Below are 14,395 nucleotides of genomic sequence, written 5' to 3' on the forward strand. Positions count from 1 at the left end.
AAAGGTGATTCGTGTCCCAGAGTTACAGTGCATCTTGTGTGCTTCCGTGACAACTGGCCGTCTGCCACACCTGTGATGGCTCTTCTCCTCTCCTTTCGCCTCCTAGCTCTGGAGCCCACATTATCTACGCACCGCAGATATTTGCTCTATGACCCCCCCCTCCCCCCCCATCGTAATAGTGCCAAAACCTTTTTTTTGTCCTTAACATTTTATTTCTGACATGAGGGCAAGACGAAGGAAAAGGGAAACCATGGCTACAGAGGCCAGTGGACGAGAGGAGAGAACCGGCACAAAATAAGATGTATAGTGGGGAGGGAGAGAGAGAGAGAGAGAGAGAGAGAGAGAGAGAGAGAGAGAGAGAGAGAGAGAGAGAGAGAGAGAGAGAGAGAGAGAGAGAGAGAGAGAGAGAGAGAGAGAGAGAGAGAGAGAGAGAGAGAGAGAGAGAGAGAGAGAGAGAGAGAGAGAGAGATTCGCGTTCAGAATGCCAGCTCTCTAATAGTCCCACCGTCTTGACATTTAGAGAGAGAATTTAAATGCAATTTTTTGTATGCGGATGCCTTGATTCCCAGGTCTCACCTTACTTACCTGTAGCGAGTGCATTAAGCTGCTCAGAAAGCTACAAGACACCACCCGAGATTTCCCTTTCAAGATTTTAGCCTCACTCTGTGCTCAGATCCAACCAAACGCAGGTGGTGCATCCAGAGAAAGACGTTCAACCCCCCTCCCCGCCTTCCCTACCACCCCCATGAATGAAAAGGGAATTTTTCTGTGATGTTTAGATGAAGGTCAGAACGTGCGTCAACATGACCCCCGTGGAAATAAGCATAGATGACGGGAGTATTTGGTTAAAGGTGGAGCCATTGCCCGACCGGACCGCTACGTTACTTCCTAACGCGGTGCCGTTCGATAAGCGATGAGTACAAGTGAGCGTAACGCTAAGAGGATGGACAGACGGATAGGGAGGAGAGGAAAAATAAGACGTGCCACCCGCAGACGAGACTCGAGGGGAACTCTAAGCGAGGACGGAAGGAAGGAAGCAAACCACTGTAATGATTTAGGGAGAGACATGCCGCTCCTCTCACTTTGTCTTCCATCCGTCTTCATCATGTGGCCCTCACTCCCGTCTCGTCTATTTGCTGGGCATTACTCCCGGAGAACACACAGACATACACACGCACATGCTCAAACGCGTACACACGCGTACATGCACACGCACGCATGCAGAAGCGGACACACATAGTTGCTTAGGAACATAATGGGAAAGAAAAGACAAACACATTATGTGTAGTGGCGCTGTGTGCCAGGCATCATTCTGTCACGCTCAATATGTCCTCACAGTATTACCTGATACTATCTTTAGGGCAAGCCACCGCTCATACATAAACCACCACTATGTCGCTTACACCGCTTATTATAGGGGGCTTGAGCACTTATTATAGGGGGCTTGAGCACGAAGGTAATGCAACACAACACCTATGACATCATGCATGCGTCTTAGCGTGCTCTTTTCATGGTTATTAATTCATTTCCGCACACCCTGTCATTTGGGGTGCACATAAGGTGACTAGCTTTCCTTGTTATGTTTTGAAGAGGCTAATTGTCTTTGTGAGAATGCTGGTGTGTGTGTGTGTGTATGTGTGTGTGTGTGTGTGTGTGTGTGTGTGTGGAGAGTATTGTCTTAGGTGTGTGTGTGTGTGTGTGTGTGTGTGTGTATATAGAGTATGATCTTTAGTGTGTGTGTGTGTGTGCGTGTGTGTGTGTGTGTGTGTGTGTGTGTATGCAGAGAATTGTCTATGGTGTGTGTGTATGTGTGTGTGTGTGTAGAGTATTGTATTGCATTTTGTGTGTGTGTGTGTGTGTAGAGTATTGTCCTTGGTGGGCGTGTGTGTGCGTGTGTGTGAGTGTGTTCACATTGACGTGTGCAACAGGATGGCTTGGGAGAGGTTGATAATGAGATCTGTCTTGTTTCTCGTCCTGCCCTGACCGTTGCGTGTCTCTTGGCTCGCTCTGTCACGCGGCCCACGCCTGCCCTCCCCCGCTCTGCTCTGCTTCATCCTATTTATTTTCCTCTGTTGCTCCATCATTCCATCCCTTCTGTGTCAGACACTTTTTTTTTGCTTTTGTCACTCCCTTCCTCCCCTGTGATGATCGCTGCCCGTCTCAACTTTTTCCTCTATTCTGGGGTCACGTTTGTCTGTACTTTACTTTCCCCATGATTTCTCTCTCACTCTAACGACAGTCTCTCATGACAATAATGTCTGCCTCTGTTTCTGCTAATGTGGTCTCTCCCTCTGTTTCTGTGCTGTCGTATCCCCCCCACCGTCCCTCTGTCTGTCTGTCTGTCTGTCTGGCTTCGAACCCCCCGCCCCCCTCGCCATGCTATAGAGCCCGCCTCCAAGGAAATGGAAGCCCCTCGCCGCTTCTCCCTCGCCTCTTCCCTTGCCTCCTCTTGCTCCTCCACCTCCTCCTCCTTTGCCGCTCGACGCACAAAAGGTATACCTTTCATCGACCCTTCAAGATGTTCACGTCTCTCTCTCTCTCTCTCTCTCTCTCCCTCCGTCTCTCTCTCTTCCTCTTTCTCTCTTCCTCGCTCTCACTATCTCTCATTCTCCCCCACTTGCTCGCTTGCTCTCACTCTCTCTCTCTCTGACTCTCTTTCTCTCTCTCTCTCCCTCGCTTTCTCTGGTTCGCTTTGTCTCTCTTTTTCTCCATCTCTCCCTGTTTTTGTCTCTCTATCTCTTTCTCTCTTGCACTCTAACTCTCTTGCGCTCATTTTCTCCCTCTCTCTCCGAGTCTCCCTCTCTCTGTCGCTCTTGCTCTCTCTCTCGCTCTCTCTCTCCCTCTCTCTCTGTCTGTCGATGGAAAGATCTATATCTGTTTCTCTGCTCTTATTCCTTATGGTCGCCCCTGAAGCTGTTTGCTGGAGGTTATTTTTTCCGCCGTTACTCCCAGGTCACCTACGAGGGAAATGTTCTGGATCTTTACATGACCTTTAATGTAATGTGAGACGCCATGGCCATATTGTCCCAGCAAATTTTGTTGAGGGCTATACGGAAGATAATGTCGATCCAGAATCGTACCAATCCAACGCTGCTTTCTCAGAACAGTTCCACCATTGCCTTCGTCTCTTAAAAATGATAAGCATAAGGCATATCAAGGCTCCATCGCCAAAACCGACACTGAAAAAGAAAATAATATACTTACGCTTTCTGTTCAATAGAAATGAGTTTAGAAAATAGGGATTTTGATACGATGACATTTAGAACGTGGGGATGACATTCAAAGCAGGCACAACTGCAATAAGTCCAATTTGCATCAGGAGTGTAGATGTAAAGTTCATTTTAACCAAAGGTGGTGGGTGGCACCATAAGAAATAAATGTATAATATACATAAAAAAGCATATTTTCTTGAACTCTTCCATTATCATTTTCCCCTTCCCTCTTCACGAATGTGATAAAAGAGAAGCAGATTTTAATAACACCCACCAACAAGAGGAGAGTTTTGAACACAATGTATCTCGCTGGTCAACCACCTCTTTCTCGTTGATTTGAGAGGTGCAGAGCTGTAGCTCATCAAGTTGTGATCTGGCATCTTCTCTCCTTTAAGGAGCAAATTAAGTAATAATCAATACAATTTGAGACTAGACGAGATTACACTTGGTTGGAGTCGATTTGATTTAGCATTTTTTTTCCTGTCTTGGATAATTGTTACTTTGACCATGCAGATCCTTCTCTACCAATACATATTTCAGGCAGCAATATCACAACACGACAATCTTTTACCGCATGTATTTCTTTGTGCACCGTGCACATTGTGGCTTTGATTAATCTAATCCAACATCTGTATCAACCTCTGAAACTCCTTAATCCCTTGTGCAGGTCCGCTCTCAGCTGGCATAAAGAACAAGAGACATGAGATAAAGAGCGATCCCACCCCGTTTGGTTACGAAGGTACAGCTGCCTGCCAGAGGCGCCAGCTCAATGCATGCTGCTGGCCACTTCCGTCCTTGTTGTGGTTTAGTTTAGTTTTTTTCATCTTTGCCTGATTGTGTCGAGAAAGAAATCGATCGGTTTATCTCTGGAAGTCTCCACCTTTCGATGTCTCTGTGTGTGCGTTTGTGTGTTTATGTGTGCACGTGCGTGTTTATTCCACATGAATGTAGCCTGTTTATCTGCAATGAGCCTGATTATCGTTGTTTGCTTGAACACTTTGAATGCACCCGTGCCTGTTGTTGTTCCGGACCTGTATATCAGTGTGTGTCTTAGGACTGTTTATTGCGGCCTGCATCCTTGTCAGCTCCCGGTGAAGTCGGTGCATGAGAATTAGGCTATTTCATCGATTTGGTTTGGTGGCTGTTATGTGACGACAGTGAAGTGGCTTCCTTGTTTGTTTTTGTTGTGTCCAAATGAACCACAATGAAGCAGTTCCGTTTCGTGCGTCTATTTTCGTTATTCACCGACACCCCAAGTCAAGTGTGATTCATTGTTTGGGTGGAGCCGCTGCCGTGAGTGGGCGAGTCCGCCGTTTTGCCCCAGAGATGACTAAGCGGGGCCGGTGGGATAAACAGGCGTGTTGGCCTCTCTCACAGACACGCTGCGTGGCACTATCGGCGTCCTCCGGAAGCGTCAGAGCGTCATCGGCGCCGACACCAAGTCGCACTGCCACACCGTCCCGGTGCCCAGGTCCACCTCCCAGCCAGGTAACGGGGCCTCGCAGCGAGAGAGGCTCCCGCCCACGACGCTGTGTGTCTGTCCATCAACGTCTCCATTCTCCTTTGCCATTGTTGAGCCCTTTATTTTCCTCCATTGTTTGCTTTTTAGAGATAGCTTCATTGTTTTTAAATGGGGTGTTCTTAAGTTGCTGAAAGGCGTGTCGGGTCCTGGCCCATTCTTTTGTGTTGTTCAACGCTGTTTGTTAATATTTCTCCCATCATTTCTTTCCCTTTGTCCTTGTGCGCTGTTCACTTTGAGGGGTTATTGTTATCGTTTTTTTAATTGTGGTGTTTTTAAGTTGCTGAAGGGTTGGCATTGTCCTTTGTCCATCATTTTGCATTGAAAAATGTTTTTTTGCAGTTGTTGTTCATTTTCTCCATATTCTTTATGGTTTGCACTGCAATGCATTCTCCAAAATAGATCCATAGGTTATGTTTGCATGCAGATTCAATTGTGTTCAATTGTGTATATGAGTATATGAACTGTTCCTTACCACTATGCACACATGATTATTTATGCACACAATTTGCTCGGTCCAGGTACATGCCGGTAAAGGTGATCAGATGAGGTCACCTAATCATTAGTCTGCCCGTATGATAACGTGTGATACGCTAGCTGCAGCACACCTAAAGTCTCAGTTATGGTTCCACGTCGACCCAACGACCACGCAGACGCTTTGACGCAGTCGTGAACCTGTTTTGGTTCTGCTTGGGGTTTTAGTGAGCGGACCAATCACAGCCCTCGCTGCTGCGTCACCTTGACTCAAGGTTAACATTTTTGTGCCGCACGTCAGGCCCTTGGGGTGGACGCAAGGAGGGTCCGCAAAGAGGGTCCGCAAAGAGGGTCCGCAAGGACGTAATGGGTCCGTAAACCCCCTTGCGTTGCGTCGACGTGGAACCATAACCAAGCCTCAAAACGATCACAAACAGACATTCCCATTTACCACCGGGAGACGCTGATGGAGGCTTAGGGGGCGGCGGCGGTGCCTGCAGGCGGTGTGTGTGTGTGTGTGAGTGCGTGCGTGTGCCTGCCTGGCAGCTCACCACGGCCTGTGTTTTCCGTGTGTGTCCCCTTAGGCTGGAACCAGAAGTGCCTTCGGTCCACGGACAACGAGGACTTCGAGCCCATCCCCTCCAGCGCTGAGGAGCTGTCCAATTCCTCCGAAGAGGAAGGCAGCAACAAAAATGTAGGTGCCCGTTCATTTGTTCCAGGTATTTTTTATTTTTTTCATCTCTCTGCCTTCCTCTGCCTGTCGCCGAGAGCGTCTGTTGGAGGGGGATGAATCGTCCATCTGCTTCCCCTCTGTTCCGCCGTGTTCCTCTATCGCTCGCCTTCCCTCAAGTGCACTCCTCACATCATCCACTAATCTGTTTTTCATTTTAATTCCACTCTCATCCCTCTCTCTACTTTTTTTTCCCCCTCCCTCGCTCTGCCCCACTCAAAGACAGGAAGCCTTTATTGCTTAATTACTTCCTGTTGCTACGTCTCATTAGAGGCTCACGATGACGACTTGACATTTAGGAAACAAATGATCACAGATGAGAGAGAGAGAGGCCGATGGAGAGACACACTGGGCGATAAATATATATAGATATACATAGAGAAAGAGAGAGACAGGGAGTAACACAGAGACAGAGATGGAGACAGGAAGAGAGAGAGTGCGACAGGGAGAAATGCAGAGAGAGAGAGCGACAGAGAGAGAGAGAGAGACAGACAGAGAGAGAGAGAGGGACGACAAAGAGAGAGAGAGAAAGGATTAAACCTCTGCAGGCGCTCTTGACGGTGTCAAGCTCTGTCATAATCCCCACATGGGAGAGAGCTCAGAATCATAGCACAGGGGAAAAATGTGTTGAGGTGTTCATTTCAAGAACATCTCCAGACACACACACACATGCATGCAAACGCTCTCACATACACATACACGCACCCAAACACACCATCCATGCACACATCCATGTACTCAAGTGCAAAAAACACACACACACTTCTCCTCTTTGACACCATCCACAGCAGCGCATGCTGAGCGGGGATAAGCTGGCTCTTATATGTCCACAAAATTACCCCCCCCACACACACACACACACACACACACACACACACACACACACACACACACACACACACACACACACACACACACACACACACACACACACACACACACACACACACACACACACACACACACACACACACACAATGTCCGTATGAGTAAACAAGTCTGTTTATCTCCCTCTCTCTGGTAGAGCGACAGCGTGCGTTTCCGGGTGCAGCTGACCTACGAGTCGTGTGCCGCCAAGGACCTGTCCCTGGAGTCAGGTGACCTGGTGCAGTTCCTCGAGGAGGCGGAGAACGGACACTGGTGAGTCCGCCCTATCGCTCGTCCAATCAGCTTTTGTCCCACCCCTCACCCACCACCTCGGCCTGGACATCCGCAAACCCGCACCGCACCTCACCTCACCTCTCCTCGCCTCACCCCCTCCTCACTCTCCCTACATAGGCTGGGGGATTTGGAAACAAACAATCTCACACCTTTCCGTCTAACTACATTGTGTTCCAAGAGAGAGGGGGGGGGACACACGAGGTGCGATCTCTGAACCCGCCGCTGTGTTCCCGCGGAGGGAACGAGTAAAGGAACGGTGTTACTTATTGCCTTCCATGAGAACATCACATCCCCATCCCATTTGAGCAATTTAAAAATAATAACAGCGCTATGTTTATGCGCCGAGACTTACTTTGAGGTCAGGACGCATTAGGTGTTTAATTTGTTACACATGCCCTCAATACGGTTAATAAGTACAGTTTAAGTCCCCCCGTTTCGCGGCCCATTTGCGGCGCCGCTACCTATCTGGGTTCCGAGTGTCCCAGGGGAATAGCATATTTTTGGCCAAGCACTCCCAGCTGAACACATGTATTATTAATGTCCTTCCCTTTCTCTCATGCCAGGGCCACACTTGGCTTCGTATCAACTGCGTGTAGTGATTTATTCCAGCTTTGTTTTAGAGGATTCAGGTCATTAGTTTGTAGACCAATATAAATAGATTCATACACACCTTATTTAAAGAAATAAAAAAGTGAAAAAAAAGGTAGCCTGTGAATACACTGGGAATATACTCAGATTTTGACTTGGTATTGTATGTTTTTTTCAAATCGGTAGCACTTTTATTTTACTGATAGTTTAGTGTCAAGGGGAACAACATCTTTGGACATTCTACTATTTAGTAGTGTTCTCATTCATTTTTAAGCTAACACAGGTTATATCTGCAGACGCCATCATCCTCTTCAATAGATTAAATGAAACGCTGTTGTTCCAACAAACATAGCAATTTGCTCTAATATATTCTTACACAATGTGGTTTGTTGTGCTACAGCTTGTAGAACTAACATGAAGTGGTAGTGTTCACCTTTCTGTCCCTGATATTCCTAGAATACCATTTGTTTTTTATTCAGAAAAACTCATGGAATGATAATGCTATGGTAATGGTAAGTAAATATTATATGACTTGCATTTATGTAGCGCTTTTCTAACCATCATTCAAAGCGCCTAACAATATTATGTAACATCCAGCCATTCACACACACATTGGCACACATACTGCGGTGTCAACCCTGCAAGACAACAAGGTGTCTTGCTCAGGGACTTTGTCAAATAAAACATGATAATGAATATGACTCAGATAACCATTGGAATCCATTCAATTGGTTGTTAGTTTGCCTCACCTTTGTTCATTAGAGGGAGTGCCCTTGATTGTGTGTTGTATTTTGTCTGTGGTTTTCAACAGCCACAACTTACAAAGTTTGGTTAGATGAGATCTGTGGAATCTTATCTAACTAAAGTATTTTTATTTTTGATTGAGTCGTCCATTAAGACATGCTGTTTGACTCATTATGCCTCCCTATATAGTGTTATTAATTTCACGGAATGTTACCCAGCTCCAAAAAAAAACTGATGATGTGTAAAAACAAATGGAGCAAAAGATACGCGTTCCCGTTGAAAGGAATTAAAAACTGCCTCCAGGGAGAACGACAGCAAGTGCACATGTTGACGTTTACAGCTGATCTTAAGTGAGCTACGTAAGACACTTGAAATGTCTCCAGTACACTGCTCAAGCCACTACCCCGAAGCCCCGCATTGGGATTTGTTTATTTATTTTCAAAATGCACAAGCCCTTTGCATCGTCCTCTTTGGATTGGGGTAGAAATGTAGGAGATTCACGGGTCATTTGCCCAGAGGATGAAAACACGGGCGTCGGTGCCGTCAAAGGGACAGAGATTGGGACATGTTGAAGTTTCAAACAGAGCCTAACTTCATGAACGCTCCAGAGCTCAACGCTCCAGAGCTCAACGCTCCAGAGCTCAACGCTCCAGAGCTCAACGCTCCAGAGCTCAACGCTCCAGAGCTCAACGCTCCAGAGCTCAACGCTCTGATAGTCATCGGAACATAATGCAATGCGATTTTTTCCTAGAAGACACACACACACAAGAAATGTTAAACAGTTATACAGCTGAGTTTAGCTCTGTACACAAAGGGTGTGTGCTTGCTTTTTGTGTGCGCCCAAGGGATATTTAGGGAGCGTTTTTCTTCATGCATGGTGCGATTTACTTATTATTTTGATTAATAGCTCAGTTTCAGCACATGGCCATATTTATTTTCATGTTTCTTTGTTTTAAAAAAAGTATATAGTATATAAAAAAAAGTATATAAATAAGAAATACTAAATTAAATAATCCAAAAATGTAATCCACTGAAGGATTAGCAACCCCTATCTGTCACCAATATTGGCTAATTGAATTAGGTGGTAGAGTTTAAAGAATATGAAGATAAACATGCTCTATAAATGGTTTCCACATCTTTTGTTTTGAGTGCACAGTGTGTGATTCGTAGTGTATGGGGACTCCCCGGGCTAGAATCAACGTGTGATTGGTCCATTGCACAAGTGGTTGAATTAGCGGTCCTGCTTGATTTGAATTGTGGATGGAAAAAGTGGAAGACCATCTTCCATTTGCATGACAAAGCAGTTAACAGAGACATTGAAACGGTTCAAATAGCGCAGAATAACCAAACACACATGTACACACATATACGTACACACAATGTTATTTCAAACCATTTCAATCCAAGCACGCAGCTCACGATCTCAGGGACAGCCCCATGCAGGTCAATGCTGCGGTTGTTCCTTACTGCCTCTTGAAAAATGCGACGTTGCTTGCCATACAAATGGTGGCCATTGATTAGAATGTCTCTAATTGATAAGACCATTGATTAGAAATAGTGCCATAAACATTGGTGTCTCCACAGCAGTTTATTGGTATCCATAAGATCAGATCGACAAATGCAAAAACGCAGATCTGTAACCACAACAAAGTCTGTCGTAAGAGACAGCATTGTCTGTGCATTTGTGAATACAGTTGTGAATTTATAATTTATGTTTTCACATCAAAAAAAATTGGCACTAAATTTACTCCATAATCTTTTTTCCAGCATCACTTGTTTCTTTAATTGCTGAATGTTACAGAAAATAGGGGACCAAGCAGCTTATCGATAGACATTTTGACCGTGTGAATGAGGCTGCAGTTCAGGTTTATAAGTGGAACATCTTTCCTTAAATGTGACAATTATATGTTATAATTATATATCTTCCATTAGTGTGTTCTTGACTTTTAATTTTGCTCGGACCCCGTTAATCACCGCTTGCGGTCATATTTTTCTTGTATTTACTGTCACTTTTCATTTGAAAGCTACGGTTACAGATACAATAAAAACAGAAAGGATTGAGATATTTGGGCTAAATCCTATTTTCAGCTTTTTCTATTATTCATTCGCAAGACTTTACAACTGTGTGCGGTCTGAAATTTAAGATATCTTAAAGATCCCATATCATGCTTTTTTAGGGTTAGTGTTTTTTAGGGTTGCATTTGGGGGTACTACTATAATAGGGTTACATGCCTGTATGTTTAAAATACCCCTTATTATTCTCACACTGTTAATTTCTGCAAAACCAATTTCAGCATCTTTCAAAAACTTTCGGATTTGTATCATGAAGCTTTAAGCCCCCCCTCCCGAGTAGCCCAGTCTCCTGTGATTGGTTAGCACAACCACTCTGTTGCGATCGATCAACCGCTTTGCGCGTGTGTCGCCAAATTCACTACCCCGAGTAGCTTTGCAAGTAGCCTGGAGTCGCGACTTCTGCATTTTAGCACCGGCCACTGCACTGCAGTCTGACGTCACACTATTACTGAAGTAAAGTTTGAACGCAAACTTGGTGTTTCACACACTTTTTGAGGGGCGTTCTCGGTGGGTACGAAAACTCCCCCTGGCTTGGAGTTCGATTTTTCTAGCTTAGCAGACGTAAAACATGCATACATACATGTCATATTACAGTCTAAAGCAACATTTACTTAAATCCGCGACCTCATGTAGTCGATTGGTTCCTTCTATTCCTTTAGCAGATTGAATGGGTGGATTATATTAACTGCTCTCTCACGTGAGCAAGACTACATCCCTATGGGATATGTCATGTTGTCTAAAGAAAATGTAAAATGTATATCAAATATGCTATTCATTTTATTTAATGGTCGAAAAAACCAAAGGCAAGGTAGCTGAGTTTTCATTCTCTAGGGGTGTTTAGTTTTACACCTTTATTGTTACATAATTAATGAGTCTGTCCTACTTTTAACTGTGCTGCAAATTGAATTAATTGAATCAAATATAGCTACTGAGGTTGTGTGTGTGTGTGTGTGTGTGTGTGTGTGTGTGTGTGTGTGTGTGTGTGTGTGTGTGTGTGTGTGTGTGTGTGTGTGTGTGTGTGTGTGTGTGTGTGTGTGTGTGTGTGTGTGTGTGTGTGTGTGTGTTAGGTGTGTGTGTGTGTGTGTGTGTGTGTGTGTGTGTGTGTGTCCACCTTGAACACGATTGACTTAAGGTCGATAACAACCCCCCCTTACAACCCCTCCCTCCCAACTTCAAATTTAAGAAAACCAGTGAATATACAAGTAGGAAATCATAATTCCCTTTGTACTTCCATATGGTCTTTTCTATTTCTCAGTCCTATCTGCGCCCAGGTTCTAGTGCTTGGAAACACCATGATTAGTTTAGCTCTCCTCCCCTCTCTCCTGCTCTCTCTCCATCCCCTCTCCCTTTCCTCCATCTGATCTATCCATCGGATTACCACTCCCTCTGCCTTGAAAAGTTAATACTGCCTTGTTAACAAATCAATGGCTTGAATTAATGGTGACCGGCAAGGGAGAGAGAGCGGGAGAGGGAGAGGGGGAGGGAGAGAGAGGGGGAGGGAGGGAGAGAGAGGGAGAGAGAGAGAGAGAGGGAGGGAGAGAGAGAGAGAGAGAGAGAGAGAGAGAGAGAGAGAGAGAGAGAGAGAGAGAGAGAGAGAGAGAGAGAGAGAGAGAGAGAGAGAGAGAGAGATTAATTTCAGAAGTTTACTTTTGGGGGTTTTCAAGTGAGTTCTCTTGCCCTGTTTTTTCAGTGACTGATCCGCCTGGAAGATAAGAAGCCATCCTTAAAAACAGTTTGGAATCTGCTCCTTTTTCACTCTTTGTTTCATCTGCTCATGAATATTTGAGACGCCTTAAAAAAATAAAATCTCCTATCTTTTCCAAAGTGCTCATGCTCATCACTCTATCCAATCTCCTGAGAGTTTTTCCTTTTACTGTTTTTATATCATTATTTTAAGAGTACAGTTTTTTGGACAAATTGAATGTACAACTTGAGAGGAATGAGGGAGGATTATGCCCTTAAATCTTGCATCTAAAATAGCAAATGCCTTTTTGGGAGGAAAATGTAACAAGTTGATGTCATTTATAGTCGGACAGAATGCAATGCAGCGTGTTTGTGTCTGTGATGTTCCTCAGCTTGGTTGTTGGTGATAAAAAGACGGACAGCTGTGAAGTATGCTAGCGCTCGTTGTTTATGTCTTCTCACCCGAATCACGTCCCCAAACTCTAACCTCTAATTGTTGGTACTTTTTTTTTTCAGTACGTGTTAATAGGCCGCCATATTGTCTATTTTGGCCTCCTCAGAGGACATGCTCATTGCATTTTTCCTGAGTGAGTCAGACAAGCACAATTAGAACTCGGCAAGACGTAAATTATTCTCATGTTTGTCAACAATCTGAGCTTCGTCGAAATCTCTCTGATAAAAACCTGGATGTTTTTGTTTTCTAATGCACGCAATACATCACAATTCTATCAACCATGCCATGAAGGTCTTTTGCTAACAGTGAAATGCATCTTGTGAAAATGTTTAATTCTTGTCACCACCGAAATGGTGTGTGTGTGTGTGTGTGTGTGTGTGTGTGTGTGTGTGTGTGTGTGTGTGTGTGTGTGTGTGTGTGCGGGCGCGGGCGCGGGCGCGTGTGTGTGTGAGTGCTTGTTTGTTATGCTTATAATCTGTGAGTTTGCTGCCATCTAAAAATTCAATTCAATTCAAAGTGTTTATTGTCATATGCATAATAAGAAATACGTTCTCAGTCATACAATGAAATTCTTCCTTTTTTGAGTGAATGCCAAGAAAGAAATATAAAAAATATGCAATATACAATATACAAATAAAATAGAAAAAAGCTGCAACAATATAGAATATACAATTAGTAAGATAAATAGAAGAGCAGCAACTAGATTAAATAATAAATTTAAGCTAAAATAAATTGAATAAAACGGAATGGTGCAAATCGTGTGCCGTAGTGCATGAGCAAAATGTAAACAGTGGGGGGCTGAGGTAGAATAATAACAATAACAACAGACTCCTATCTGTTGTTAAGGAGTCTGAGGGCAGTGGGGAAGAAGAAGAAAAACATGAAGAAAATCGTTCTTTCTGAATCTTGAACGAAATAACCCCAAATCAGCTATGTTTTTCTCCTGTACACATATTGGTAGCAATAAATAAATTGAGATGTTCCTTTGGTTAGGTTCGACTTAAAACTGCTTTCCTTCCAGTCAAATGTGTCTCCTGATTGACGGAATGTATTGATACATCATGTGTGAACAAACAACAGGGACACACCCTACATAAGGCACATCCTCATGTGATAACCTTATAAAAACCTTCCCTGGAAGCTTCAATGGCATAATATAGCCAAACAAGGGCAAACAATCAGTCTACACAGCATAACGAATACAACAGATCATCAGGGCCAAGGTCTTGGTCCTTTTGTATGATCTAAGCCAAACTATAGGCCTTTACCACAGAGGTGTTACAGTATGGGTAACACAGGTGTAGCTCATTCAGGTAATTATCGGTCTGTGGGCATGGCAGGGCCAATAATAAATGTCATGAGATACACCTGTGTTTGCCGCAGCCCTTATACTGCATTAAAGGCCTATTTACCTGGTTCACTGTCAAATAGAGTCAGAACCAGTTTTCTATCGCACCATTGTGCCCATTAGCAGCATCAGCATCAACAAACCAACGGCTGAGGGATTTCAACATTTAGTTGGCAGCAAACCGCACCCTGAGGTCGAAGCGTGTGTGTTGTCCGTCACAACACACCCGCCTGGCAAGCCTGGCATCCAATGTGCATTTCACGTCGTTCTAGGCTAGTCAAGAAGCTTCTAACAGAGGAGACGGGGCTGGTCCCGGCCAGCATCCTGCAGTCGGCAGCGGAAGGAGGTCCATCACGCTATTATCATCGTTTCTATCCACCGGCGAAACTCACTCACTCACCATGCACCT

At 44.6% G+C, this 14,395-nt stretch overlaps 1 protein-coding gene across 1 annotated transcript in view; it reads left to right on the forward strand.

Moving 5' to 3' along the window:
- Positions 1-14,395, forward strand: part of mcf2l2 (MCF.2 cell line derived transforming sequence-like 2) — a 95,499-nt gene that overhangs the window by 76,986 nt on the left and 4,118 nt on the right. The window contains 6 exon segments of the mRNA XM_060066780.1: positions 2,386-2,493; positions 3,880-3,951; positions 4,590-4,700; positions 5,790-5,899; positions 6,960-7,075; positions 14,259-14,332. Coding sequence (XP_059922763.1) covers positions 2,386-2,493; positions 3,880-3,951; positions 4,590-4,700; positions 5,790-5,899; positions 6,960-7,075; positions 14,259-14,332 — 591 coding nt within the window.

The sequence above is a fragment of the Gadus macrocephalus genome, chromosome 12 (genome assembly GCF_031168955.1).
Source record: "Gadus macrocephalus chromosome 12, ASM3116895v1".
In the NCBI taxonomy this organism is placed as follows: domain Eukaryota; kingdom Metazoa; phylum Chordata; class Actinopteri; order Gadiformes; family Gadidae; genus Gadus; species Gadus macrocephalus.